Below are 26,501 nucleotides of genomic sequence, written 5' to 3' on the forward strand. Positions count from 1 at the left end.
AGGCCTTGGCCCTTTCCTTCCTCCGTGCCCTTGCTGGGTGAGGAACTGCCTCTGCCTGTGATGGCTCCTCTCACTCTTCAGGGCCCAGCTCAAATGTCACCTCCCAGGAAACCTCTTGAACTACTGCCTTGCGCCCAAGTAGGCAGATCGAGGCATGGCCTTCTTTTTTTAGACCTTTACCATAGCATTTCGCACATGGTGGATTGATAATTTACACATCTGTTGCATGTTCCACACTGTGAGCTACTGTAAGGCCAAGAATTCCTGCCATTATTCATGCATATATTTCCAGGCTCAGGACCAGCTCTGACTACAGACTGACTACATGCTCATAATATATTTTCAAAATGGCACTACCCTAATTTAGAATGCAATTGGAAACTCTTTGTTTTAAAGGACAAAATAAATGCCCCAAAATATCATATCCACTTTTATTCCACAGAATTCTGAAAAAAATTTGGGGTAAAAATATTTGATTTGTAAAATAAAACCTTACTAGTTTGGATTAATTGGGAGGTCAGCCTTGATTAGCAATTTGCCAGAATTAGAAAATATTGTAAGTATAGTGGGTTTTTCTTTTAATGAATTTATTTTTGCTGCGTTGGGTCTTCGTTGCTGCACATGAGCTTTCTCTAGTTGCGGCGAGCAGGGGCTACTCTTTGTTGCGGTACACAGGCTTCTTCTCATTGCAGTGGCTTCTCTTGTTGCGGAGCACGGGCTCTAGCGCGTGCAGGCTTCAGTAGTTCTGGTTCACAGGCTCTAAAGCGCAGGCTCAGTAGTTGTGGCGCACAGACTTAGTTGCTCCACGGCATGTGGGATCTTCCCGGACCAGGGCTCGAACCCGTGTCCCCTGCATTGGCAGGCGGATTCCTAACCACTGCGCCACCAGGGAGGCCCCGTAAATATAGTTTTAAACTTTCAAAGGCGCACTGTAATTTAAAATAAACCAACGACGTAGCAATGACCAGTGCTTGGGTACTTGCTTAAAAGAACAGCTACAAAGAATTTAAATCAGTTTATCGAGTATCCATTTATATCCACTAAATGTGTCCTAGTTGCAATCTTGCTTTTGCAATTCATTTGTTAAAAAAAAAACGTGTTTTTTCCCTCTTTTAGTGGAGATGGCGGGTGGGAAATCTCTTTGGAACTGAATTAATCATAATCTTTGGTTCATCATTGATCAATGAACAGCCTGTTTTCATGTATTTATTGAGTAATTTTTAATAATGTAATAAGTACTCACAAACCCACCAGCCAAAACAAAAAACAGAGAATAACTGACATCTAATCATTTGTTGCCTCCCCCAGAGCCCATCCTCCCCTTCCCAGACTAAGGCAAGTGCCATCCCAAATCCCATGGCCATCATTCCCTACCTGTCCTTTCCACACAAGTTTTATTGCACCTAGCTATATTCCTAAAAGTATATTTTTATTTTATTTAACTCTATCAAAAGGATGTCATCCTATAGGTAGTATTTTGGGACCTACTTTTTCACTTAACATTATACTTCTAAGATTTAGGCACATTTGGGGGTTCACTATGACTCATCTCTCTTGTCTGCTGCTTAATATGCCATTTGGGGACTAACTGCTCATCCATTCTCTCACTGATGGCATGTGGGGGTTTCCAGGACTTTGCTATTGTTTACAGTGAAGCTCTGAAAATTCTTGCTCATGTACAAGATCCTCTCTTGGCTATTACACCTAAGGTGTGTACCTGGGTCAAAGGGTATGCAAATACGCAGCTCAGAAGGTGATGCCAAACCATCTTCCGATGCATCATGCCAATTTACTTTCTTCCCAGCCACATATAATATACCCTGTGGACCCACATCTCCTCCAACACGTGGGATTGTCAGACTTGTTAACAGCTGCCCTGTGTTATCAGGCTAGAACCAACTGGAGTCATCAGCACTTATGAATTGGTGCAATCTAAATTAATACGTGTTTTGAAATAAGAAAATACATTTGATTATAAAAATAACTTTCACTGTAGAAAATTTAGCAATATAGAAAAGCACCAAAAGAAAAAAATCGTTAACAGCTATAGTTTATCAAGGTTTCATATTCATTTACAATGAAGGAATATTTACCCTATTATCAGGGCAGTCTACAATTGCAATTTATTTAGAACCCCCGAGGAAGCACACCTTTCAGACCAGACCTACCACTGAACACGGCCCTGCTAGTGTTCTAACCAGTCAACTTAGCTTCCCCAAAGTGCCACTGCGCCATCCCAGGTGCCCAGGAAGCAGCAAGACTCTGGCTAAATATCAGAATTAAAAGTTGAAGATGTGCTCTGAAATTCATAACATCTCCCTTATGGGAGGTTCGTATTCTATACGATGGTTTCAATCTATGCCTCTTCTGATCTGGGAAGAAGGGACTGGAAGTTCTTATTAAACACTTAATAAAAGCAGTTCTTTTATTTTAAATCCATTTTCAGAAACTCCTTTGTAGCACTGTACTTCCTTTTAGCAGCAAGATGCCATTAAGGACAGCAAAAATGGTCTGCAGAATAACAAGGATATCATGGCCAGACTGTGGGTAATTGAATGAAGGTGTTCCCCCAGGCACCAAGACTCAATTTCTAGGGGCACACTGTGTACTTTACGTCCACAAGAAAAAGAGAATCAGTGAGCCAGCCCAGCATAAGCACAGAGTCTGCTCACAGCACACCTTCTGGTGACTAAATTTCAAATTCACTGATGTCTCACTGTGGGCCAGGCACTGTGTTAGACAGTGAGAATTCAGAGAGAAGGACACTGCACCTGCTCTCCATGGCATCACCATCTGCTTGGGAAGACACACAAATCAGGTGATTATGAAACAAGGAAGAATGAAATAATTGCTATTGGTAGCGACCACAGAGAACAGCAAAGACTGATTTAGACTTACAGGGATTGGGTGGTCCTGACAGAAACAGTGTGAGATTTGAACAGGGATCTAAAGGGAGATTAGGGTTTCCCTGGTGGCGCAGTGGTTGAGAGTCCACCTGCCGATGCGGGAGACACGGGTTCGTGCCCCGGTCCAGGAGGATCCCACATGCCGCGGAGCGGCTGGGCCCGTGAGCCATGGCCGCTGAGCCTGCGCGTCCGGAGCCTGTGCTCCGCAAGGGGAGGGGCCACAACAGTGAGAGGCCCGCGTACCGCAAAAAAATTAAAAAAATTAAAAAAAATAAAGGGAGATTAGACTGTCTACAGGAAAAGTAGAAGGACAGTTCTGGGAGAAGGGAGAAGTACTTCATTCACAGAATCAGTTGGCTGTTCACACAAACTTTTAATAAACATCTACTATGTTGCAGGACTGCCTGAGGGCCTGGGTATGAAGAGGTGAATAAACCTGACAGTGAAGCTTCTGAAAGTCCTTTTTGAGGAGCTATCATTTAAGTAGGAACTTGAAGGATGAGAAGGAGCCAGTCATACCAAGAGCCGTGGGCAGAACTTTACAGAGAGAAGGAAGGGCATGTGCAAAACTTTAAGATGGGAAAGCCCTTGATTTACCCTAGGCAGTGAATGGAGGCTGGGGCAGCCACAGGGAGATGCCAAACTGAAGAACTAGAGGTGTCATTCAAGGGGCAGACAGAAGCCAGATCACATGGGCTTACAGGCCAGTGTGAGGAATGTGAGCTGGAGTCTGAAGACCATCAGAACCTTTGAAGGGATAAAGTGTGATGGGGGAGCTCTGGGATGGGTGGGAAAAAAAAGGAAACACAGTCCCAATACATCTATGAAAGGTCACTCTGACTGAAGGGGACTGGAAGGCCGTGAGAGGGAGCAGAAAGGGTAGAGGGGAGGTAGCAGCAGTGGTTCAGGGAGAACTTTGACCCAAAAACCCCTAGAAACAGGCTGGAGAGGTTCGAAGGGGCCAGATGCTGTACGGCCATGGAGGGTGGTGTCACCCCACAGCCAGGGGCAGGAGGTTTGCATTTGAGAAAGACACATGGTCCAAACTGTCTAAGGAGAACTCAAGATCTGCTAATGTGCATTAAAGTGACTGATTTGGGGGAGAAATAGTTGGCCTTTAGATATATTAGACTAGAGATGCCTGGAAGATACTGAGACAGCTTCGGTTAGTGGGCAGCTGCAGCTACAGATCCATAGGTTAAACTAATGCCTGAGCTAGAGTGGAGGGGGGAGTCACAGGGTACATTTAGAGAACAGAGAGGAAGGTGTGGTGGCCGCAGCATGGCGCTCACGAAGAGGCAAGAACAGAAAAGAAACCCAGATTGCCCTCCTACAACTAGATCGTGGTGTCAGGCTCCAAAACTTGGATTTTATTCTCTGTAAATTGAAATTACAGAAAGGCTTCTTTTTTTTCTCTTTGAACTGCAGAGTTGTTTATACGTGGCTATTTATTTTTGACTTTAAAAATAATATATGTTCATTGTTAAAAAACTGAAAATAAGGAAAAGTACAAAGAATAAAATAATAAGCATCTATAATTCCATCATCCACCTGTAATTGCCCCTAACACTATGGGCTATTTCCTTCCAAGGACTTTTTCTTACTTTTCATATCAGTATTTTGTATGTATTACAAAATTTGAATTATACTATATACAATAATTCTAATCTTATTTTTTCACTTACTATTTTGTCACAAATAAAATTTGACTATGTGCTTAAAAATTCTCTGTAAACGTTTTTAATTGCAACATAATATTATATTGATATAAATAATATTATATTGATATAAAATAATTTGACATTCAATAATTATGGATATTTCAGTTGTTTTTTTCTATAATATATAGAACTATTATAAATATTCCTATGTATACATCTTTACTCCATTTCTAAAATGAGAATTTTGGGGTCGAAAGGCCCATTTTTAAGATTTCTCATACTACTGGCAAATTATTTTTAGAAAGGCTAAACCAATTTATATCCCTAGAGTATGAGACTGTTCACTGCATCCACACTTTAAAAATATTTACTAATTTTATAGATGAAAAATAATTTAGCTGTCATTGAAATGTTTTTGTGAAACTGAGGCAGAAGCCAGTCTCACAAAAAACTCCACTTTAGTGAATTCAAACCATGCCACTAAAGTATTCAGTTTTAATATCATAATCAAGAACTTGAATTTAAGTTCACAAAAGATGAACCAATTTCTAATAAGACTAGTCCAAAGCAACAGGAAAGACCTCACTTCTGCCTTTCAAACTGGGGATCAAAGCTACTGAGGGCAGCCCTCCAAACTCATCCTGAGCATCAAGCCACTCAACATCCTAGAGACCTCTGAGGACTCATCCCAACTTGTGAGCTTTCTGTACAGGTAGAGGGAAAAGATTAAGGTGGGGACAGAAGCAAATTACAGTGCTTGCTCTCTCCCCGCCATTGAAGAAGAGCTGAACTATAACCCAAAAGCCATTTTTTAAATTCAGAAGGCACCAGGAAGCAAACTTAGTCAACCTCCAGTATCATATAAAAGAACTGCTGAGGGCTTCCCTGGTGGCGCAGTGGTTGAGCGTCCGCCTGCCGATGCACGGAGACATGGGTTCGTGCCCCAGTCCGGGAGGATTCCACATGCCGCGGAGCGGCAACGGGAGAGGCCGCGACAGTGAGAGGCCCGCGTACCACAAAAAAAAAAAAAAAAAAAAAAAAAAAAAAGAACTGCTGAGGCACAAGTGTTTGGAGTTAAACCATGGTGTCCAACAGGAGGGGTGCTGGGAAGAGTCAAAGGGTAACCCCCTTCCTTCTCATGATGAATCTTAACCTAGGTACATGAAAAGTGGGATCAAGAGAAATCTGTATTTTCACACAGACTGAGCCCTCTCAGTGGTCTGTGTGGACTGCAATGCCCTGGCTGTGGCCACCACGCTGCAGTAAGGGAGAAGCGCACCTCTACACGGGCAGGGTTTCAGATGGCAGGTATCTCACACCCGGATCCCTTCACAATTTCATCTCAGTTCAAGCTCTGGACTGTGGCCTTACAAGCTTGAAAACCTGCTGTTGTTAATGTGCTCAAAGAGGCTTTGCCTCTTGGGAGCTCATTTTCATTAACCAAGGTCGCAGAGTGGTACAAACCAGAATGCCAGTTTGTTAGGTACATTTTATATCTGCAAGTATATGTCATGAGAAACCAAATGATAACCAGAAAGCAGAGGCCTGAACAAGGGAAGGGAGGGGGATAGCCTGAGAGGTCTCCTCCTGCAGACCTTGCACATCCTGCCTGGGGTGGCCGTCATTTACTTTATTTCTCATCATCCTTCTGAGCTCAGTTCAAAACGCCCCCCCCCCTCAAGGAAGCCTCCGCAACTTCCAGTATAGGTTTCCCCACCCCTGCTTACACATTTTCACTACGCCCCGCATTTTCATTTAAATACTTACAATGATCTTCATTACAAGACTGTATGTGCTCTGTGTCTACTTTCTTTCAGTTCCCTGAGAGCAGGAGCTATTCCTGCCTCATTCATCACTCTTTCCCCCATCTCTAGTAGACACAGCATATAGCAGGCACTCAAATATTTGTAGAAGGGAGGGAAGGCAGGAAGGATGAGAGCATAATGACAGCAAAGTCCACCACAAGAACAGCCTTCCAATGGGACTTGGAGTCCCTTAGCCAAGATTCTCTCCCCCTTTTCACAGTGTCAGAAATGGGCACTGCTACAGTCTGCCCTGCTTTTGCTCCCTTTTTTTGTGTTTCTACTGCTGGCCATCCCCTCCCCTCTAACACTCGCTTTGGATATGCAATACCTTTGATCAGGTTACGGATTAGTCAGACTAGCCTAAGCGCCTTTCTGTCTGCTGAAGCAGTTCTGTGTACCCCTGGCCTAACCTATTTTATGGTCATTTATAATTAAATCTCAGGGAGTAGCCTTACTTTCCAAGTTCGTGGGGTTCCCACACTGTGAAGCCCCTGTGAACACCACACCATTACCCAGTGTTAAGGACAGGGATGCTCCAGGACGCACGGCAGCCGTGGGAGAAATAGGACAACAGTGTGTGCATGTGGCTGACGCCTGTTCATGCTTCATAAAAACAGAAGCTAGAGATGACATTCTTACATGCTTTGGCTATTGTCTCAAGTATGATATTAATTTTGATAATTAAAAGCAGAACAAGCACCGGCCCGGGAGTCTGGGTGAGATCTAGATTGTTTTGATCCCAGCTCTGACACTAACTCACTGTCGGCAAGTCCCATTTCGGTGCCGAATAAGGAGTTGGCCCAGATGACCACCAGAGCCCCTTCCTGTCTTGACATTCCATTATCGAATGGTTACTTTTCATCTAGAGCTTGTCTCAGACTTCATAAACACCCAAAGATCAATCCAGCTGCTGGCAATGACTACCACACACTTGGGGAGTCTGAGTTAAGCATCTCTAAAGAAATCACAGCGATATCTTAGGATTTTCATGATTACAAAAGAAATCATTCAAGAGAAAAGCAGATGTCCTTGGGACCTGACACCAGTTCACACAGCAGATTTTCTGACACGGATCTTCTCAACATTTGTTAATCACAGGATGGGGGACTGAGATGCCTGGGAAATCTGGCTATGACCCAGCTCTAAGGGACTCTCTTCCTTCCATTTTCCCAGAAGCAGGGTCCTTGTGTAAATTATTTTCTATATATAAAATAGCCAATCACGATAAGACATTTCCGTGAGTATATAACTTTTAAAATATTTGCAAAAAAGCAATTTTCCTCCCCATCCTCGATATTGGGAGTTCAACTTCCTTCACCTCAGCCCCTCAACGCACAGATCCTGTCACTGGTAATACGTTCTCAAACAGGCGTTCAGCTATAGTACAAACAAACTCATCAAGAATCTGTTTATAACCAAAAAAGCATCTCAATTTTAATTAGCTAATATGTTAAATTCGAAGTCGTGTTTATGTTTAAACATTCTACAAACCCATCTTAGAAAATGGACATGTCTGATAAGGCCCTTCCTTGTCCGAAAGGAAATTACCAAAAATAATACAGACATCCTGCTGAGGGGCTTGCACTCCAGAGACACCTATTTGTTTCTGCTGCAGCAACTGTGAATAGACTGAGCACAATGTGTGAATTCTAGACGATTTCTTCCATTAGCTCAAGTAGGACGTTTACAAAAGAGAAAACAAACGAAAACCCCTGAGATCATATCCGAAGGTGGGATTGGGAGCACCGCACTACTTGCCTTGAGTAGTAAGATTCCACACCCAGGGCCTCCCGGACGCTGGTGATGTGCTGCTCTAGGGCCGAGCTGGTGGCTGTTGGAAGGGCTGTGCTGCTGCCAGCCTGGAAGTCACTGGAGTTTTCCACCGTGTTGTCTCCCAGGTAGTGTTCGTGAAACTTCAGAATCCCTGAAGCAAGACAGGCACAGGCACAGCCAACATTATACATGATTGGGGTGGGGGAAGGGAAGGCGGAAGACAGTGGGCAGCAAGGTTGATGCTATGTGACCTCTTTGACAAGCATGCTGTCCTCCAAACCATGTGAAGAAATCCTGAAATCCAAGGTGTCGAGAGGGCTTTCAGAAGTCTGGTCAGTACGCTTTTTACAGCTTTCACCAGAAGGTTGGGTGCTTGAAAACAGGGAGTTCAAGACAGGGCTTTTGATTTTGACGACATATATTCAGAAGCTCCTGGAATGGTGATTAGTTCACATCAGTTCACGTATTTCAAAACAGATGCTTCTCAGAAGCACCAAACAGGGAAAGTTTCCTTTCAGGAATAGTGCATGAGCATGCCATGGTGCCTTCTCCTCAGAAACTGAACTCCTGACAGAAGACATAGCTAGCCAAGTGGAAACTGTGTTACTCAAAGACCTTTCGTTTCACAAAAGCAAATCAAAATAAATATGTAGTGTAAAGGCCAGATAAAAAAATGTTAAACCATCTTTAAATAAGACCAACTGGTCAATGGTCATTAATGGATTAAAGGAGCAAAAAATGATAGCTGTATGAAACTGAGGCAATCCGTAGTGGTTTTCTAGCAATAAACACAGGACATATTCTCAAATGGTGATGAGGTATGTCAGCCCTGGAAAATGCTGGTCCTCTCTGATTGGATTAAAGCCCTGGTGAAAGCTTCAGAGTCTCATTAAGAGCAAAGAGAAACGGAAAGAGAAACAATAGAAACCTCATTATACATGGCTCACTGTTACAAGGATTTGGATATACCACCTGTCAAATCATGTTCCCAAAACATAACAACCACCGAGAGAAAGAGCTCAATGCCTCCATCATCAGCTGTGTCCTCCTGAGCATCAGGGCCCTCCGGGGGCTGGGATACACAGGGATTCATCCCACAGTGCACGATGCTCACCAAGTCATCATGAACACCACAACTTAAAACCTTTAGCATAAAAAGGTCAGAGGCAAGAATGTTCTTTATGGAAAGCCCATAAAAAACATGGAGTTAAGGGTAAAATTATAAAACGTGAGGCTGGGGCTTCCCTGGTGGCACAGTGGTTGAGAGTCCGCCTGCTGATGCAGGGGACACGGGTTCGTGCCCCAGTCCGGGAGACATAGAACATACAGGCATTCTCAGAATGTAATCAGAACCCAGGAAGCATCTCAGATCTGTCATCCAGCCATCATTTTCTTTTTAAATCAAAGGGACAGAAACGTAATCAAGAAAATCTTGTCAGTTCTCCTTGGCAGTTGAACTTTTTGAAATTGGCTTACAGATATTCAAGAAGCCCATTCTTCAAGATTCCCAATTATAAGATCCACTTCCCCAGTCAATAAACTCTAATTGGATCTGGTGTGTCTCCAGCATGGTAAAACCATCAGCATTTTGTTATGCAAAAAGTATGGCCCTAACAGCTAATTAGTGGTTCTGTATTTAGTGAAACTGTTAAAGCCTGAACATTTAATCCTGATTTAATCAAAGGGGATTTTTACTTCTGAAATAGATTTACAAATGAACTGGTTAAAAATGGGTTTTGCTAAACTCAGAAATTTCAAGCATAAGACTTCATTTATATACTGTGACAGAGTTGCCATTATCATTTTAGTCTCTTTAACTGTACCATGACAAAGGGTCACAATTATTAAATCATATCTAGAAAGAACTCATTCGGTCTTATTACTTTATTAGCTAATGAACAACAGCTGCCTAAAAATAGGGCTGCTGGTGAAATTAACCCTCCTGCTCTTAGTCGTCCTTGATAAATGTTTCCACATTCACCAGCGAGGAGCCGTGATTTCTTGGGGGAATGAGAAAGCTGGGCTGTCTTATCAATTGAATGCCCCACCACGGACTACCACCGTGGCGGAAGATTTGCTGAAAGCCGACATTAGCTCCTTGATCTGATCTATGGTAATGCACCTCTCCCACCTCTATTCACTAGACTTTCACAACCTAGTGTCTTAATTGCCCTGTTCCCACAGAAAGAGATCTTACCTGCCCCAGGAGCAAGCAGCCAGCTGTACAGGTAGCCCGCAGCCAGGGAATAGTAAAGCACTAGTCCCCTCTGGCCATTAACCATCTCTAAGATCTGATCAATAGTGACTGGGGAGTAGGGGTCGGAGTCCTGCTGTCCTGTCTGCCGTTCTACCAGGAGATCTGCAAACGCCCTTGTCCGTCCTCTTTCTGCCACGGCCAGGGCTTCATCATGATGGCCTAGGAGACAAAGGCATAGGCTGCGAGTCCACGGGGAGTATGATTATCAGAGAGGGTTATCAGGTACAGAGAGCCCAGGCAGGCAGAAACCCCACTGCCTCTCCATGCCAACGTGTGGCAGACTCTCAATGAGACTGTTTCAAATTCAACCCCCTGCCTCAGATGACGGGTGCAGTGACCACTCTACTCAAACCCCACATTTTCAGATTCCACCCCACCGTAAGCCACCAGGCTTCCCTGTCTGGCAGCCACACCACAGGAAAGCCGACTGTTCAGAGCAGCCATCCTCAGCCCTGCCCACTCTCCCCCGACATCCTGAGTTACTCCCCGGCCTCCTGGCTTCCGACCCCATTCACTTGGCTCTTTGGACCTGATGTTCTGCACTCTGGTTACCCTCTCACTTCCTTGCTCAGCTTGGATTCTGATTTGGCCTTGGCAGATGAGCCCTCTAGGACATGGCTCTTGACCACCTTTCTATTTCTCCTCGATGCAGCCCCTCTGTGCATCACATTGCCCAGCCCTGTTTCCACATTTTCCACCAAATTATACCTCCGTGCCCTCACACATGCTGGTCCATCTGCTCAGTGTGCCTTTCCCCTGTTTACTGAAAACAAGGAATCCCAATAGCTGTCTTGCCTATCTCAAAGACTAAACGAGGCCCTGTATGTGGAGGTGGCTGGTAAGCATTATTCAAAGCACAGTACATATAACAAGTGACATTATAATCACTAGAGCTGATACCTCATTCCATTCTGGGCTCCCACACACTTGCTTCTCGTCTCTTCTCATTCCCATGGGCAAAGGGTTCAAACCTCTGAGGTCTCTAATTCTATGAAACTGCTTCTCTCTTTCAAGCTTTTCCTCAGTCTTCGGATCCAACCTCTAATCCCACTTCATCTAAGAAACTAGTCTGTAATCTAGTTTAAAAGCTAATGCTCAAATATGAGAGCACAAAAGATAAAGCAACGTCCTTTCAAGTTAGGATTATTAGAAGGAACACAATGCAAAGGATCTGCTTACATCATAAATATACAAATGGAAGAGTTGCTAGAACTAAGGTCCAAAGAGAGGGCAGGCAGAGGCAGGAGACCAGATGCTGCAGCCCCAAAGCCCTTCAAGGATGCCCTGCTTCCTACTGTCTGAGTATCAGTAGAAAGCGGGGATTTGTATGTGTGTATGCAAATGTCTTCTTTTACCCTATTAAGTTATTAACTAGAACAGCAGGGACGATTTCTGTACACATTGGAAAATTGGCCCCAAAGTGCTAGACAGACTTAACACTGTGATTATAGTAGATAATAAACTGTAATCGCAGGCAATGAGCACAGTTAATAGATACATTTTTCAAGGGGAAATTTGAGTATTCATACCCATAAAGCAAAGGACAGGTTATTGATAAGGCCTCAACATCCAACTTCAAAGACATTGTTAATTCCAATGAATACCTCCTTAACCCAAGTTCTGGGTTGGGGAAAATGGTCTGCAGAGATGGACAGGCCTGAGGAGAGGGAGAGGATGGGGTTGCTGGAATAGGGTGGCTGAAACAGTTAAGGCCCGGGTAATGGAAGGTGGATACCGTCCCAGTGCAATGCAGCCCACAGGCCTGGGAGCGTTGTCACTGACTATGTCACAGCCTTGGGGGCAGACAGTACAAACATTTATTAGACAGCAACATTAAAAGATGTGTGGCAGTAAAATAGGAAGAGACCAGTGTCTTCTCAGGTACCTGCCCCCAGGTACTAATGGGCAGAGGGAACCTGGTGGGAGCACCTGCTTCAAGCATCCCTGTCTCCAGGACACCTTCTCTGGCTCCTGGGTCTGTCTGCCAAGCCACTTGGTTCCCACAGCACCCGAGTCCCTTTTACTCTAGTGCCAATCACACCCTCCTGGGCTCCCGACTTCTGTCTCCTGATAGGCTAAGAGCTTCTAGAGGTCAAGAACCGGGACTTCTTGACTGGCACTCGGCACACACAAATATTCATTGCTTGAATGAACGAATGTTCAACGGCTGCATTGTGGTTGTGGCTTCAGTCTGCCGTGACAACAAATCATATTTCATCACAGCACTCACTAAACGACTCAGACACAGGGGTGCACGAACACAAGGTGGGAACCCCCACTGCTCTCACCGAGGCTGACGAGCACTCGCTGCAAGGCCTGGTAGGAGGATGTCTGCAGGTCAAAGAGGGAGAGCTTGTAGTCCGTGCTCAGCTGCACCTCGTGTCGGATCGTTTCAAACAAGGCTGATGCTCTATAGAGCTGCAAGGAGGGGAAAAGAACGTTATCTGTTTTCCAGAAACCACTGTCTAGCCGTTCACCAACTAGGGACAATTTTTGCTCACATCTTGGTACACAACAGAAAAATTGTTTTAAGAGATTTGAAAGAATGACTCTTTTTTTCCAGGTAGGTCTTTGTGGACCTGAAAAGGCATCAATTAGATCCTACTCAGTAAATTATAGTTTGTGTAATCAATTTTTGACAGACAAGGGGATCTAAAAGACAGGGGTTATAGACTCATAGTCTGAAACTTGTGGAAAAAAATCAGCTATGAACGCGATCAAGTGCTGATTTTGATTAAAACAAATGAAAAGCCTCTCCTCTTGTCATCAAGTAATTCACCACCCCAACGCCTCACAGTACAGAAGGGCTGGAACTGGAGCAGGTGAGGGGGAGCCAGGCTGGAGACGCCTGAGGCTGGGGGGAAACCCTGACGGCAGCTGCGCTCTCAGGAGGAAGGCTTCTTGCAGGCAGTTCAGCTGAACCAGATGCTGCTCTGCACAGCAGTGCTCCAGGGAGCCATGTCCACTCACAGGCACACCCTGGGACCAGACACACGACACTCCTAAGGAGACACTGTCCTGCTGCTCTAAGGGGACCACAAGGTCAATGGGACAAGACCTTTCTCTGATATTTATATGTGGAAACGGTATCAAATTTTTAATTCATGCAAATTTAAAGAATAGAATTCTAAGGCTAAGGGATTTAGACTAGGAGAGAGGAATGTATTCCCAACCTTGCCACTAATTTGCTGGCTGACTTTTGGTAAGATTCGGAACCTCAGTTTTTTCTCTGTAAAGGGATGGTTATCACTCTACCTCACAGGGTTATTAAGGAATAAATCCAGTCAGTGAAAGTACTTTGAAAACTATAAATATCAGTACAAACTTTAATTTTTGAAACCAGAAAACTAGAGAATTAATTGTTTAAATTGTAAAACGTCATAACATCCCAGGATGCTGTGGCACAAGTTCAAGCATATCATGTCCTCACTCCCTGTGAGCACCTACGACAGGAGCCTGGGTTCACCAATCCTTGGCCCCCTTTGCTAGCACAGCACCCTCCACAGCAAGCGCTGCCTCAGCAGTTGAGTGTGTGATTTTAGATGCCATCTCACAATTCCTCCAACCTGACGGAGGAAGCCAGAAGTCCAGGGATCTTTCTAATTTGCAGAGCCAGCACAGAGCAGGTTTCTCTTCAACTATTTGTGTGCATGCAGAAACATGAACTTTGTGTGTGGGGGTGTGTGTGTGGGTGTGTGTGAGAGAGAGAGAGAGAGAGAGAGAGAGAGAGGGAAGGGAGGGAAAGGAAGAGGGGAGAGAAGCATCTAGTGATATAACTAGAAACCTACAAAGACAGTAAATCCAATCATTATGAATTCTTGGATTATTTACTTCTGTCATAAAATGTATATAATTTCATATTAAGGTTTAATGAGGAACAATAGCACATAATACAAGAATTCCAAAGAAATTATTGAGAAATCTATCATACAAGTGAGTAAGAGTCTTTACTATGGTTCAACACTTCTGGGCTGATACAGGCTGGAAATCTTGTATGTCAAACCCAAGAGCACAGGTCAACACCCTCTGGCAAACGTCATCACTACTAGGATAGTAATCCCAAGGTCTTCCATGCTTCTAGAAACAAAATCCACTCAGGACAGGGTTCTCCTGCTCACCTGATGTTGGGCTTCCTCCAGGTTCCCACTCGCCCAAAGGGAGAGGCCAAGACCATGGCGAATTTTGGCTTCATCTTCTCTTCGGCCCAGCTGCTCTGCTAACCTTAAACCTGAATTCAGATAGAGAAATTTTGAGGACACATAAAAGACAATTCCATCCTGCCAAGGAGTTCTGGAGCATAACTCTGGCTCAGGTGTATATGAAGAGTGTTAGCAACGCAGCTAGTTAAAATGCAGGACAAAAGCAGAATCAGCCAGGGCAGAGTAAGCATTTTTTTTCAAATTCTGTGTTGGTAGTGACCTTTCCAGGTCACTCCAAGTTGCCCCAGCAAGAGCTCAGGTGATGGCTATCAGCAGGAGACAGGTTTGCAGGGCAGGCAGAAACACTGAAACAAATGGAACCTAACTGGCAGCCCTCCCAGCTGTGAAATCCCTAGCTTTGCAAATGAAAACTCCTGGCCTATAAGTTTACCTAACCCAATTCTCTGGCTGGCAAAAGTCTTTCTTGAAAGTTCCATAGTCAAGTACAGAAGCCCAGCTACTACTCTTTCCTATCACATGTGCACAGCATCCAATCAGTGTTGACGAGAGACACATCAGATGTCCTCCTGGAAGCAGAATGCTCACACCGCCTGACCCTGCCTTCTGTTACTGAGGCCACTGAGGCATTTCACATCCAATCTGCCTTTCCTTTAAGGCTGAGACTTTGATGTGCCTCAGCGGGGTTGCAGAGCAAGAGCTATTATGAGTTGAAAGCTTTAAATGAGATTGTTCTCATTCTAATGGCCTTCAGATAGGCACCTGCAGTTTGGGTCACTTACTCACAGGAAGCTTCTGGATTTCAGGACATCAGCAACCTCCAGAGCTTTGTGGGAGTCAAATCTGAAGGCAACCATTTATTGTATTGGCCACTAAGCAGTTCTCGGCATCACTTGGCCCTCATTATCCTGCTCTCTGTACATAGGAGTTAGCTTGTGCCGAGACAGCAGGAAAGCTCCCACACTACAACTGCACACACCAAGGAAGGACTTCTTCTTTCTAGTCTAATTCAGGGTGCATGGGAGCCTGTCTCTGAGCATGCTGGGCCCACACAACTTCAGACTTTCGAAAAGGAACTGAGTCAGTTGAGAGGCTAATAAAAGTGATACTCGGGTTCAAACTCATAAAATATCATGCATCTCAAAATGCACATAACTCAGAAAACTTAGAAACAGCATTTTAAATTTAAATCATGTCACAGGGTAACAAAAACAATATGTATTTGCAAATTATTCACATTTTAAAATACTTCATAGAGTAGGAACAGAAATAAAAGAAATGGTTCTTGGGTGAAAACCAGGAGGAGACCGGTTGTTTTAACCTTCAACAAGCTAACCATATTCATTCAGCAATATAGCTCTCCCTGCTAGGCCTGGGTCTCTGAGTTGGAAGTCAAAGTCATTGAGGCAGCTCCTCCAGAAGGTATGTTCTGTGCAAGGCGGGACTTGACTTTGCTTCCTGCTAGATCCCCAGCGTGTAGGACACTCCCTGGCCCATAGTCAAAAGTTCAACAATGAAGAGCTAAAAGCCCACTGGACAGACATGGTATCTGTCCTTCCCCAGTTTCTACCTGCTTCTGCCTCTTAGGAATCTGACCCACCCATCCAGCCCTCCTGGAGCCTAGTTTGCCAGAAACTAGTTACATGACTCCAGGTAAGTCACTAAATTGCTCCAGCCTCCCTTTCTTCAGTTGCAAAAAGAAAAGAGACCAGTGGTTTTTATCACGGGTAACCATACAAATCACGTAGAGAGCTTGTTCCAAAGGCTCTGACCAGGCCTGCCTGTGAGATTCTATTGCATGTGGGCAGGGGGATGCTAGTACACAGGCCTGTCTGAAAGCCAGGAGGGGGAGAGAGTACCGAAGTAGTTTCCAACTGAACTGTCCCCTCACTTCAAGAGGCTGCAGACCCAACTCAGAGCACTCAGAAAGGGCCTCCCAGGTGTCCTGCACCTGAAACAACTTATGCAAAGAGGCATCTGGTCAGGTCCACGAGGTATACCAGGCTCTCCGGTAGAGCACATCCACGAAAAAGACACTGTGGAGATGGCGTGATAAGAATTTAGATCTCTGCAAGACTTAAAATTACAACAATAAAAATAGAGTTTTCCATAAGTATAGAATTATGTTACAATATCTCAGGCAAAGCAGCTGCTTCATGAAAATAACATTTCAGGAAGTACCAAAGAACACAGTTGAAAGGTTGCCATACACTGGGTCTGAATTTAATAGTTTTCACAAATTCAATTGAAAATCGCCCCCAGTCTGTTAGAATTTTACCAGTCTAGTTTCAGGAAACCAAAAGCCACCTCTCATATTTAATGCATTGAGGCAGAGCTCCCACTGAGTGGGAGCCAAATCATGTCTGGGAAGTGGCTTCTAGCCTCTCAGTAATCTCTCAGCCTGCAGGCCAGCGCAAGCCTGGTCTGTGCAGAGGACCACAGCGACCATCAGCCCCTGGCCCATTCTCCACTTCATGTGCTGCTCCCCTCTCTCCTAGCTTCCAGCTGGGGATCAGAAGTAATCGTGGACATGACTGCCCCAGCCCTGCTCTGTTCTTGGGAGGTTGAAAGAACTGCATACAAGGTCTTGTGTGGTTCCTGAGGTCAGGAAACCTGGGCTGAGCCCCATGCCACCACTGACTGACCGTATGGTCAGGATCAAGCCACTGTAGTCTCTGAGCCTCAGGTCACTTAGCTGCCAATGGGAATAAAAGGATAACAACTCTCATGGTTACTATGAGAATGAAATCCAATTAGATAAACTATGTATGCCAAAAAATTCTGGAAACTATAAATGACAGTTTTTGCTTGAAATCAGCAACCATTTCCTTTTACTAGTGAGCCAAGAACACCGTATCTGCTGTTTTTCCCTCCCAGGATGACAGGATGCCATGTGCCCGTGTGAGAGGAAGTGCTTTCCAGAGGAGGGTTCCAAAGGGGTGGAGGGCAAACACACTGCTGTGGGGCTCCTGCTTGGTGAGGAAGGAAGTGTCCAAGGCCTGACTGTGCGCAGGTAACTGCATGGAGCCTGCCGGAGAGGAGAGGGGGTGGGGGGAGGGGGTGAAAAAGAGGGGAGGGAGGGAAGCAGTCACTTTCTGGGCCTGCCTGAAATAAGCCTACCGTGGCACCAGCCCAGCACGGTGGGTAACCAGCACCAGGAAACCTGGCTGATGGCTTGAGCGACCCTCCGACAGGTGCTTCTGGATTAGACCCCGGCTGCCACACGGAAATGGACTTCCACACAGCTTTGATACAGCTTATTTTCTAAAGGGACAATGGGTCCGGAACAGCTGCGCATTTTTCCTCTGATTCAGGCCCTTAACTTGTACACTATTAGATCTAACTTGACCTTGTGTAGAATGTGTTTTTTACTCAGTAGAGGGCTCTGAAAAGCAAGGAGGGTGTCAGCTCCTTGGACAGCTGGCAAGCAGAGCGAGACAAGCTGGGTAATGCATCCTGGACAGTGGAAAGCCTTTGTACTACTAAGGAACAGCCAGTGGGGGACACCATGGTTTTGGAGTTGAACTGATGATGTGGTCTCTGAGATCCTCACTCCATGCAGAGGTGGCCACTCACACCGTGGCTGAGCAGACTGTGAGCTCAGTCTCAGGGTAGACCGAGAAGCCGTGACAGACCTTTTCACTTACCTTCCTGCAAGTACATGACTGCCTGGGAATAGTTCTGTAAAGCATGATGGGTCCTTCCAAGGCTACTATAAGACACCGTCTTGGCCACCAAGTCGTTCATCTGTGCAGCGATGCTCAAGTGCTGTTCTTGATAGACCACGGCCCTCTCAAAGGTGCCCAGGGACTCGTAGGTCAGGCCCAGGTTCCCATAGGCCCGTCCCTGGCACGTGGGGTTGTTGGTTTCCTCTGCTATCTGCAGATCCAGCTGGTGGTACTGCAGGGCTGTATCGTATTCCCCCATCTGCTGGTAAACGCCCCCCAGGCCACAGGCAGCATCACTTTCCAGAGCTCGGTCTTTCATCTCTCTAGCAATGTTCAGCTGGCGTTCAAGGCAGGAAATGGCTTGTTCGTAATTCCCTAATTGGCTGTGCAGACTTCCCAGCTCTCCATAGGCCTGGGCTTTATTAAAGGCCTCCCCGAGCTCATGGGCAACCACGAGCCTCTTTTCAAAGCACACAAGGGCTTGCTGCAAGCTCCCCATTGCCCTGTGGGGGATGTAGACAGAAAAGCAATGATATTATTTTGTGCAGGTGCAGACATGCTAAAGCCCCTGAGAAAATGAAAAGCATTTGTCACTGTCACTTACTACAGAAGCTCTTAACTTCTCTTCTAGCTAAAATCTATCATGTGACCTTAGAGTGAGATGCAGGGGAATTTCATAATCTGGAAAGCAATTCAAAAGTCATCCCTTAGTGACCTTCCCAAGAGCTTGAGATTCAATGGGATATATACCCCAGAGGAAACATAAAATATATTAATAGGCACAATGATAGCAAGTGAACTGTTTGGTTCTTTGGGCCTCCCAATTTCCACTACTGCTTAGACTATGTTTTTGAAATCACTTTACAATGGCTATAAATCTTTCACCCTTAGCTTCTCAGAGCACTCTGTGGGTGATGATTTAGTCTGACCCTTGCCCTTCCTCCACTCCAGGAGCCCTAATCCCCTGCCTATCTGGAGAGGCCGTATATTCTGCAGACACAGACACCTTCTTGGGTTGCCCACGTTCAGAAGGAAAGCACCACCTTGGCCAACAGTGTATCTTTTTGTGCTGCTAAGAGATGACACGATAAGAGTGAGAAGAGCATGGATTCTGGCGGCAGACCAAACCAGTTGTGTAGGACACATGAATTCCTTTTCCTGAGCTTCAGTTTCTGGATGCTAATAAATCCCACATCCCATAGCAGATGATAATAAATGTAGACTAATACGGGACTGCTATAAATATTAAGCAAGATATCTATGCAAGGTGGCTAGCATGACAGTATATGTTTATTCACTCCCACTATTATGAGGTGGCTTTCCCTAAAAGCAACAAAATGGGGTAATTGGTGGGTATAGGTGTTATATTAATGAACACATCCATATAATGTGAGGGGCATTCAGAAAATATAAGTTAGATCAATTCATTCATCTTTCCCATTCCTATTATCTCTTTTATTCTGCTCATTATGATGTAGTCAAAAAGGTAGTGCATTTGGAGTCAGAGAGCCCTGGGTTTAACCTCAGTTGTCCCTTTTAAGCTGTGTAATCTTGGACATAAACTCTGGGCCTTAGTTTCTTCCTATATAACATAAGGGTAAAAATATACCCTGCTAATTTCACAGAATTATTGGAGGAACAAAATGAGGTATGCATGGAAATGATCTGTAGTCAATAAGCTGCCATGCAGACAGTAAGTGGCCATTACTTTCACAACTGCTCTTTGTGCAGGTTTATCAACCACATTTGTCCTCTGTCATTTTTACCTGTGTCCATTTCCCAGGCCCCGGTAAGCCTTGGCTTGGTCTTGCATGCGATTTAGACTCTGGGCAACAGATAAATATTGTTCATAGTACTTTATAGCTTCCTCATAGTCACCCAGGGCCTCATAGCAATCCCCCAGGTTGCCATAGGCCCGGCCCCTGTCGAGCACAGACTCATTTCCACTCAGCTGCTGCAGCATGGCCAGCTGCTGCTCGAAGTAGCCGATGGCTTCTTCCATCACATTCATGTTCATCTTTGTGATGCCCATGTTGCCATAGACCTGAGCTTCTAGACTCGGATCTTTCAGCTTCTGCCCTAGATCCAGCTGCTCTTCATAACACTTGAATGCCATCGTGTATTTCCCAAGGGCCATGTAGACTGCTGCCAGGTGCCCATGAGCTCTGCACTCTCCCGGCAAGTCGCTCAGCTCCTGATATACCTCCAGTTCCTGCGTGTGATAACCCAAGGCCTTGTCGTGTTTCTGGATCATTCGGTATGCAGTGCCCAGGGCTGCATATGCACTGGCCTCCAGTCTTCTGTCCTTTACATGGTGAGCCAAGCCCAGCTGCTGCTCATAGAATTTTATTGCACCACTGATATCTTTTTTACAGATGAATATATCGCCCAGGTTCCCCAGGGCTCGAAATTTAGCCTGGGAATTATTCAGGGACTGGGCTAGGGACAGTAAGTACTTCTGACACTCTTCGGCTTTGTTAAAATTCAGCAGAGCCTTGAATGCTAAGCCCAAGTTGCAGTAGGCTTTTGCTTGGCTCAATTTGTCATGAAGGTCTTTGGCCAGGGCCAGATCCTGCTCATAGTACTTCACCGCCTCCTGGTAATTTCCAAGGCAGTAATGGGCGTAGCCAAGATTGTGGCAGACCTTCCCTTCTCCTTCCATGTCTTGAAGCTCGGGAGCAAGCCGGAGGTACTGTTCGTAATAGGGGGCGGCCTGGACGTACTCCCCTCGAGAGCAGTGGAAGTTGCCCAGGTTGCTGAGGGCCCGGGCCTCGCTCTGGATGTCACGCAGCTCCCGAGCGATGTTCAGGTGGTTCTGATAGTGCTGCAGGGCCCGGTCGTGGGCACCCAGGGCCTGGTAGGCCACGGCAAGGTTCCCGTGTGTGGATGCCTGTGAGGCACGGTCATTCACTTCCATGGAGATCTGCAGCTCCTGCCGGTGGTACTTAACAGCCTGGTCGTACATGCCCAGAGCATTGTAGGCATTGCCCATATTCCCGTAGGCACGGCCCTGGGCGGCGTAATCACTCAGCTCCTGGGCGATGCACAGGTGGGTCTTGTGGAGTTTCAGTGCGGTATCATAATCACCTTTCATCTGGTGTATGATTCCTGAGAAAGGGAATATAACAATAGAAAAGGGTTGAAATGACTGATTAGCAATATAGAAAAAATGTAATTTGCAACTCGATTTATACTCAAATACAATCCAGATGAATTAAAGAATTTAAAATAACAGAAGGTAGAATTAAATATTTATCAGCTCTCCAGAGGGGGGATAGCTTTCTAAGCTTCAAAGCAACAGGAATAAAAAAAAAAAAAAACTGACAGATTTGGTTACAAAAATAATAAGTTTTATACTATAAATATATATCTAAAATTAAAAGCCAAACACAATACTGGAAAGTATATGAATTATACAAAAAAAATTCAATAGCTATCGTAACTTTAAAACAACAGGAAAAAAAAAAAAAAAAACTGACAGATTTGGTTACAAAAATAATAAGTTTTATACTATAAATATATATCTAAAATTAAAAGCCAAACACAATACTGGAAAGTATATGAATTATACAAAAAAAATTCAATAGCTATCGTGTATAAAGATTTCACTTGTTTCATTTAAAAAAAAAATCAAGACCCCAATTTACTGAAATAGGCAAAAATAGTAAAAGTGAGCAGACAACTCACATCCAAGGAAATACAGAGTAACCACAGGGGAAAGTGTTAATTTCTTTTAATAATCAAAGAAATGCAAAATAAAGCAACCCTGAAGTACCACTTTACTTCTACTAAATTAGCAAACAAAAAATTTAAACAATACCCTATACGGATGGGGTGGCCCTGAAGCTGGTAAACACATCAACTGCTGGACACAAACGGGAACAGCCTTTGGAGGAGCAGCATGGCAAGAACCACACACAGTGCTGCTCAGACCCTGCAATCCTGCTCAGGGGAATGTCTTCTAAGGCAATCATACAACAAATGCAAAAGCTGTATGCATAACAATCTTCACTGCACCATTACAGATGAGCGGAAAATCAGAAACATCTTCAATGGCAAACAACTTGGGGATTTTATAAGTACATTTTGGTATATCAACTCAACAAGGGATTATACAGTCATTAAAAAGATAATTACGAAGTCTATGCAGAAAAATGGGGAAAAAAAGAGTTCTTGCAATAATGTTAAGTGGAAAAAGCAGAAAACAATGCTGCACGCTCCCTCACAATGACTAGGAAAATGAATCTGTGCACATGGACAAGACCTCGAGGGTATTATGCAAAAATAAAAACAGTTGCCTTGTTAGGTGATAGGCTTTGAATGATTTTTGTTCCAGAATTTCTTGTAATTCTGCTATCTAGCTTTTACAGTCAACAATAACAGCACTTCAAACAGCCCTCATAAACTATGCTATAGCTGCTAAGCTAAGCTGTTGTTTTTACAAGCAGTTCAAAATGAGATATATCATAAATATCATAAATATAAAGTAGTTCCAAACGAGGGATATAATAAAAGTAACTTGGGAAGCGCCTTTAAGGACAGCCTGGTTCATTTCAGTTGGGGCTGGGATGGGGAGGCACGGAAAAGGCGGAGGGATCTAGTATGCAAACAGGTTTCTCTTCGCCCTTGGTTTTGAACATGCTTTTCTGTGCATCAACGTGTGAACTTTGCACTGGTGACCAAAACCTGCAGAAGTATAAGAACTCAAAAACACCAAGATGGGTTGCTAAAATGTCTGAACTGAAAATAGAGGCACTGAGAAAGCAAGCTATCGAAATCCAGCCTCTGCAATTTGCTTATCTCTACACCTTTCACTCCTTCCTTCCTTCATTCATTTACTTACACACTGACCCAACAAATATTAACTGAATATTTATTGTGTACTAAGCCTTGTGGAGGGCAGCACACAGGGAGAGAAATGAAGACACGTGTCTGCCCTCAGAAAGCACACAGGGTCATAAGGGAGATGGTCATGAAACAAATAATGTCAATACACATAATAAAAGCTGAAGTGAGCGGGGCGTGGGAGAGAGAGGAGCATGCCAGGGCCACTCCTCCGGTCCTGACTTCCTCCCCTGCCCCAGGAGTCGTGCTGAGCTCTGGGTCCAGCCATCTGTATGACATTAACCCGATTTAGGGCACTGGATAAATCATTTAGCCTCTTTGAGGTTTTTTAGTTCATCTATAAATTGAAGAAAATAATAATCTTGATACCAACCTTAGAGGATAGTAATGAGGATCAAATGAAATAATGTATGTGCAAGTGCATTGTAAACTATAATGTGAAATTCAAATATTAGTTACTGAAATTACTATATGCTTCTAGGGAAGGGAATTCTCGAGGTGGTAGAGATTAAACAAACCATGGTAATTCTTCTGTGTATTTTCTTTTATGAGTAAAATATTTCATAGTTTAAAATAAGCAAATCATGGTACTCTATATTACGGAATAACATGGTGCCATTAAAAATGGTGAAGTAAAAAAAAAAGATGAAATAGAAGTTTATATACTGACATGGGAAAAATTATATTAAGGGGTTATATGGGCACAAACAGTACACTTAATAAAAACATTAATAGGATGTATGTATATACATACATGCTTATACTTATACATACAGCATGCATGTTTTACAAAGGTAGCAGTAGTGATCTTTGAGTGGTGAAATTTTGCTTATCTGTGTTTTAAATGGTTTTCCTATGATGAATGCACAACACCTGGTTAAAAATTACTCAAATTTTTGAAACTCTGCTCTAATTAGAGCAACATTCCTGAGGACTGGAGATGTCACTGGCATCCTAGCTGGAAAGGTCAGGTTTTCAGAGCCTGTCTCAAGGTTAGAAACTCTAAGCTGCCAAAAGGCACTACCTTAGCATCACCTGAAAGAAGCCCTCTTAGTGACAGAAACATTTCAGTTCTGAAGACCTGAATGTGGCCTGTATCCCTAAACGGCTTTTATCTAAAGAAAAAACTTGTAGGTTTCAAATTTCCAAGTATCCTTAGAGGAAATGAATCATTTATTCCCTCTCTCCTCAGCTTCTGCATAAGGAGAAATAAGGGGCAAAATACCTGACCCGCCATGAGTGCAGTCATGAACAGAGCCAGAGCTGGGGAGGGCAGCATGAGTGCCCACACATCCCTCTGAGCACTTTCCCCCCTAGCAATGCCTTTACATTGATTTTTTTCCCCACAGCTTTCGGATTTCACTGCAATGATTTTTAAGCCAATATGATCACTGATTGGTTGCTAAGGTGGTGTTAAGAGGAAGCAAGCAGTGTGGGACCTTCAGAGAAGGAAACTGAGGAAGCTCAGGTTTTTTGTATGCACCCTACTGCTCAAGAAACAGGTCACCTGGCTAGCACCCCATCCTCCCCACTTGTACTCCATCCTATAGGAAGCTGGCTAAGTATCTGGAAGGCACACTATAATGGAAAAGGCACAGAACTTTAAGTCAGAAGTCCCGTTTTACAAGCCTGGCTCCCACCTCATTCAACTGAGTATCTTTGAGACCCTAAGTTTCTGTCTCAGAGCCTTTTTTTTCTTTTCTTTTCTTTTTTAATTGAAAACTTTTTGGTGTTTTTGGTTTTCTTATTAATAAGGCCAGGTTATAATCATCTCAAAGAAATGGTATGAGAATCACAGTAGTGTATATCAATAGGCTTTGCTAACTATCGCATGCTTCCTAAGCACAGTATGAACGGTATTCAGAGAGTGAGCGTTCAAAGGAAAAGTAATTCCATTTCTCTTGCTCTCAGGGCCTCAAGAGTCTGGCTAGTTAATAGGGAGCAGTTGGGATGATAATGGCTACCCAGGGTTCAATGATCTGTGAAAGAAACTGCCTGCTGGTTACAGCAAAATGATCTGACCCCCAGCCAGTTTGCCCACACACTCCCTTTGGCCCCCGCCTTCCCCCTCAGCTGACACTTCCAAGGGTCTCTAAAGCATAGGAAGATTCTCAAAACAAAGACTTCCAGACACAGGCAAGGGTAGAGGAGATGGGCCGGCTGAGGTGGGAATTTTTTCTTCTGCCCTTGTGTCTGCTCTGTCCCAGCCGCTGCCAGCCTGCAGAATTCTGAACGAAACATTACACACTCTTGGCAGCTCTTCTCTTTGTTGAGGCAACATAAAAGCAGCCCTGAGAGCTGCCAGGAGAGTGACTGCACATGCTGAGGAGATAATCTGCAGATCCTCCTTCCCTTTTGAGACCACAGCTTGATTTTCCAGGGCTGTCACTCAGATGAAGACTTACAGAGGGCCTGTCAGAGGGCATGCTAGGTGACAACGTGCTGCAGGGAGGGGAATTAAATGAAGAGTAGTGGGGCAGAAGATCCTCACAAAGCCCAGTTCTCGCAGGGCATGTAGAGAAACGACACATGCTTATGGATTTATACATCCATCCCCACAGTAAACCTCCACCTATGCATCAGGAATGGTCACTGCCATAGGAATAATAAGAGCTACTGCAAAGACCTGTTGTGAGGGCCAAGGAGTCATGCTTATGAGAGGCTAGCACAAGTGCCTGGGACACAGTAAGTGCTCAATACATTTTGCCTCTATTGTTAACCATTACCAGCAAAGATCAAGGGAGGTGTGAACAGGACAAGCCTAACAGAACTCTACTGAAACTAGAATAGTTAGCATCTTAGCAATGAATTCTGGCAGCCTTTTCTCTTGCAAATTCTCTAAAAGTAGGGCCTCATTGTACTTCTACAAAGGATGCGTGCATTCTTCTCATTTACTTAAAATATTATTATTTTGATTATTAATAGTACACGATCCAAATGGGGCTTTAAGAGCTCATCTATTCTTTCCCACTGCTTTTAAACAGGTTGAGTTTGGCTACATTCTAGCCAAATCACTAGCTATTCTCAAAGGAAATATCAAGTTTTGGGAACTGGAAGAGTCCTCCTAACTTTGTAAATGACATGACCCTGGCCCAGTGAGAGGAAGTGAGTTAGCAACAGAGCAGAGAGAAGGACTCTCGACCCACAGACCTTCAGCTGTACCAGCCCACCTGCTTTCAAGATAAGCAGAAGACATAAAGGAACTGTATTTAGTCTCACTAGGTGTGACACAGGACAGTAGCTATACTTTAAAAACTTCTCATCTGCTAGGAATACTTATGGAATTACTTACAGATGAAACAACGCAGTGTCTACTATTTGCTTTAAAAATACTCCAGCAGAGGGGAAAAGTAAGTATATGTTTGTGTTTATGAAAATAGATGAAATGATTTTAGCAAAATGTTGATAATTGGGGATTGTTGTCATATG

At 44.2% G+C, this 26,501-nt stretch overlaps 1 protein-coding gene across 3 annotated transcripts in view; it reads right to left on the reverse strand.

Annotated features, from left to right (window-relative positions):
- TTC28 (tetratricopeptide repeat domain 28) overlaps nucleotides 1–26,501 on the reverse strand; it is a 540,393-nt gene that overhangs the window by 87,403 nt on the left and 426,489 nt on the right. For all 3 annotated transcript variants that reach the window (XM_024741376.1, XM_024741377.1, XM_024741378.1), the window contains 6 exons: nucleotides 19,994–21,335; nucleotides 18,207–18,730; nucleotides 14,521–14,630; nucleotides 12,691–12,820; nucleotides 10,343–10,561; nucleotides 8,131–8,296 (listed from right to left, as the gene is read on the reverse strand). In XM_024741376.1, coding sequence (XP_024597144.1) covers nucleotides 8,131–8,296; nucleotides 10,343–10,561; nucleotides 12,691–12,820; nucleotides 14,521–14,630; nucleotides 18,207–18,730; nucleotides 19,994–21,335 — 2,491 coding nt within the window. The remainder of the gene's footprint in view (nucleotides 1–8,130; nucleotides 8,297–10,342; nucleotides 10,562–12,690; nucleotides 12,821–14,520; nucleotides 14,631–18,206; nucleotides 18,731–19,993; nucleotides 21,336–26,501) is intronic.

Source organism: Neophocaena asiaeorientalis, unplaced genomic scaffold (genome assembly GCF_003031525.2).
Source record: "Neophocaena asiaeorientalis asiaeorientalis breed wild unplaced genomic scaffold, Neophocaena_asiaeorientalis_V1.1 scaffold648, whole genome shotgun sequence".
NCBI classification, from domain to species: Eukaryota; Metazoa; Chordata; class Mammalia; order Artiodactyla; family Phocoenidae; genus Neophocaena; species Neophocaena asiaeorientalis.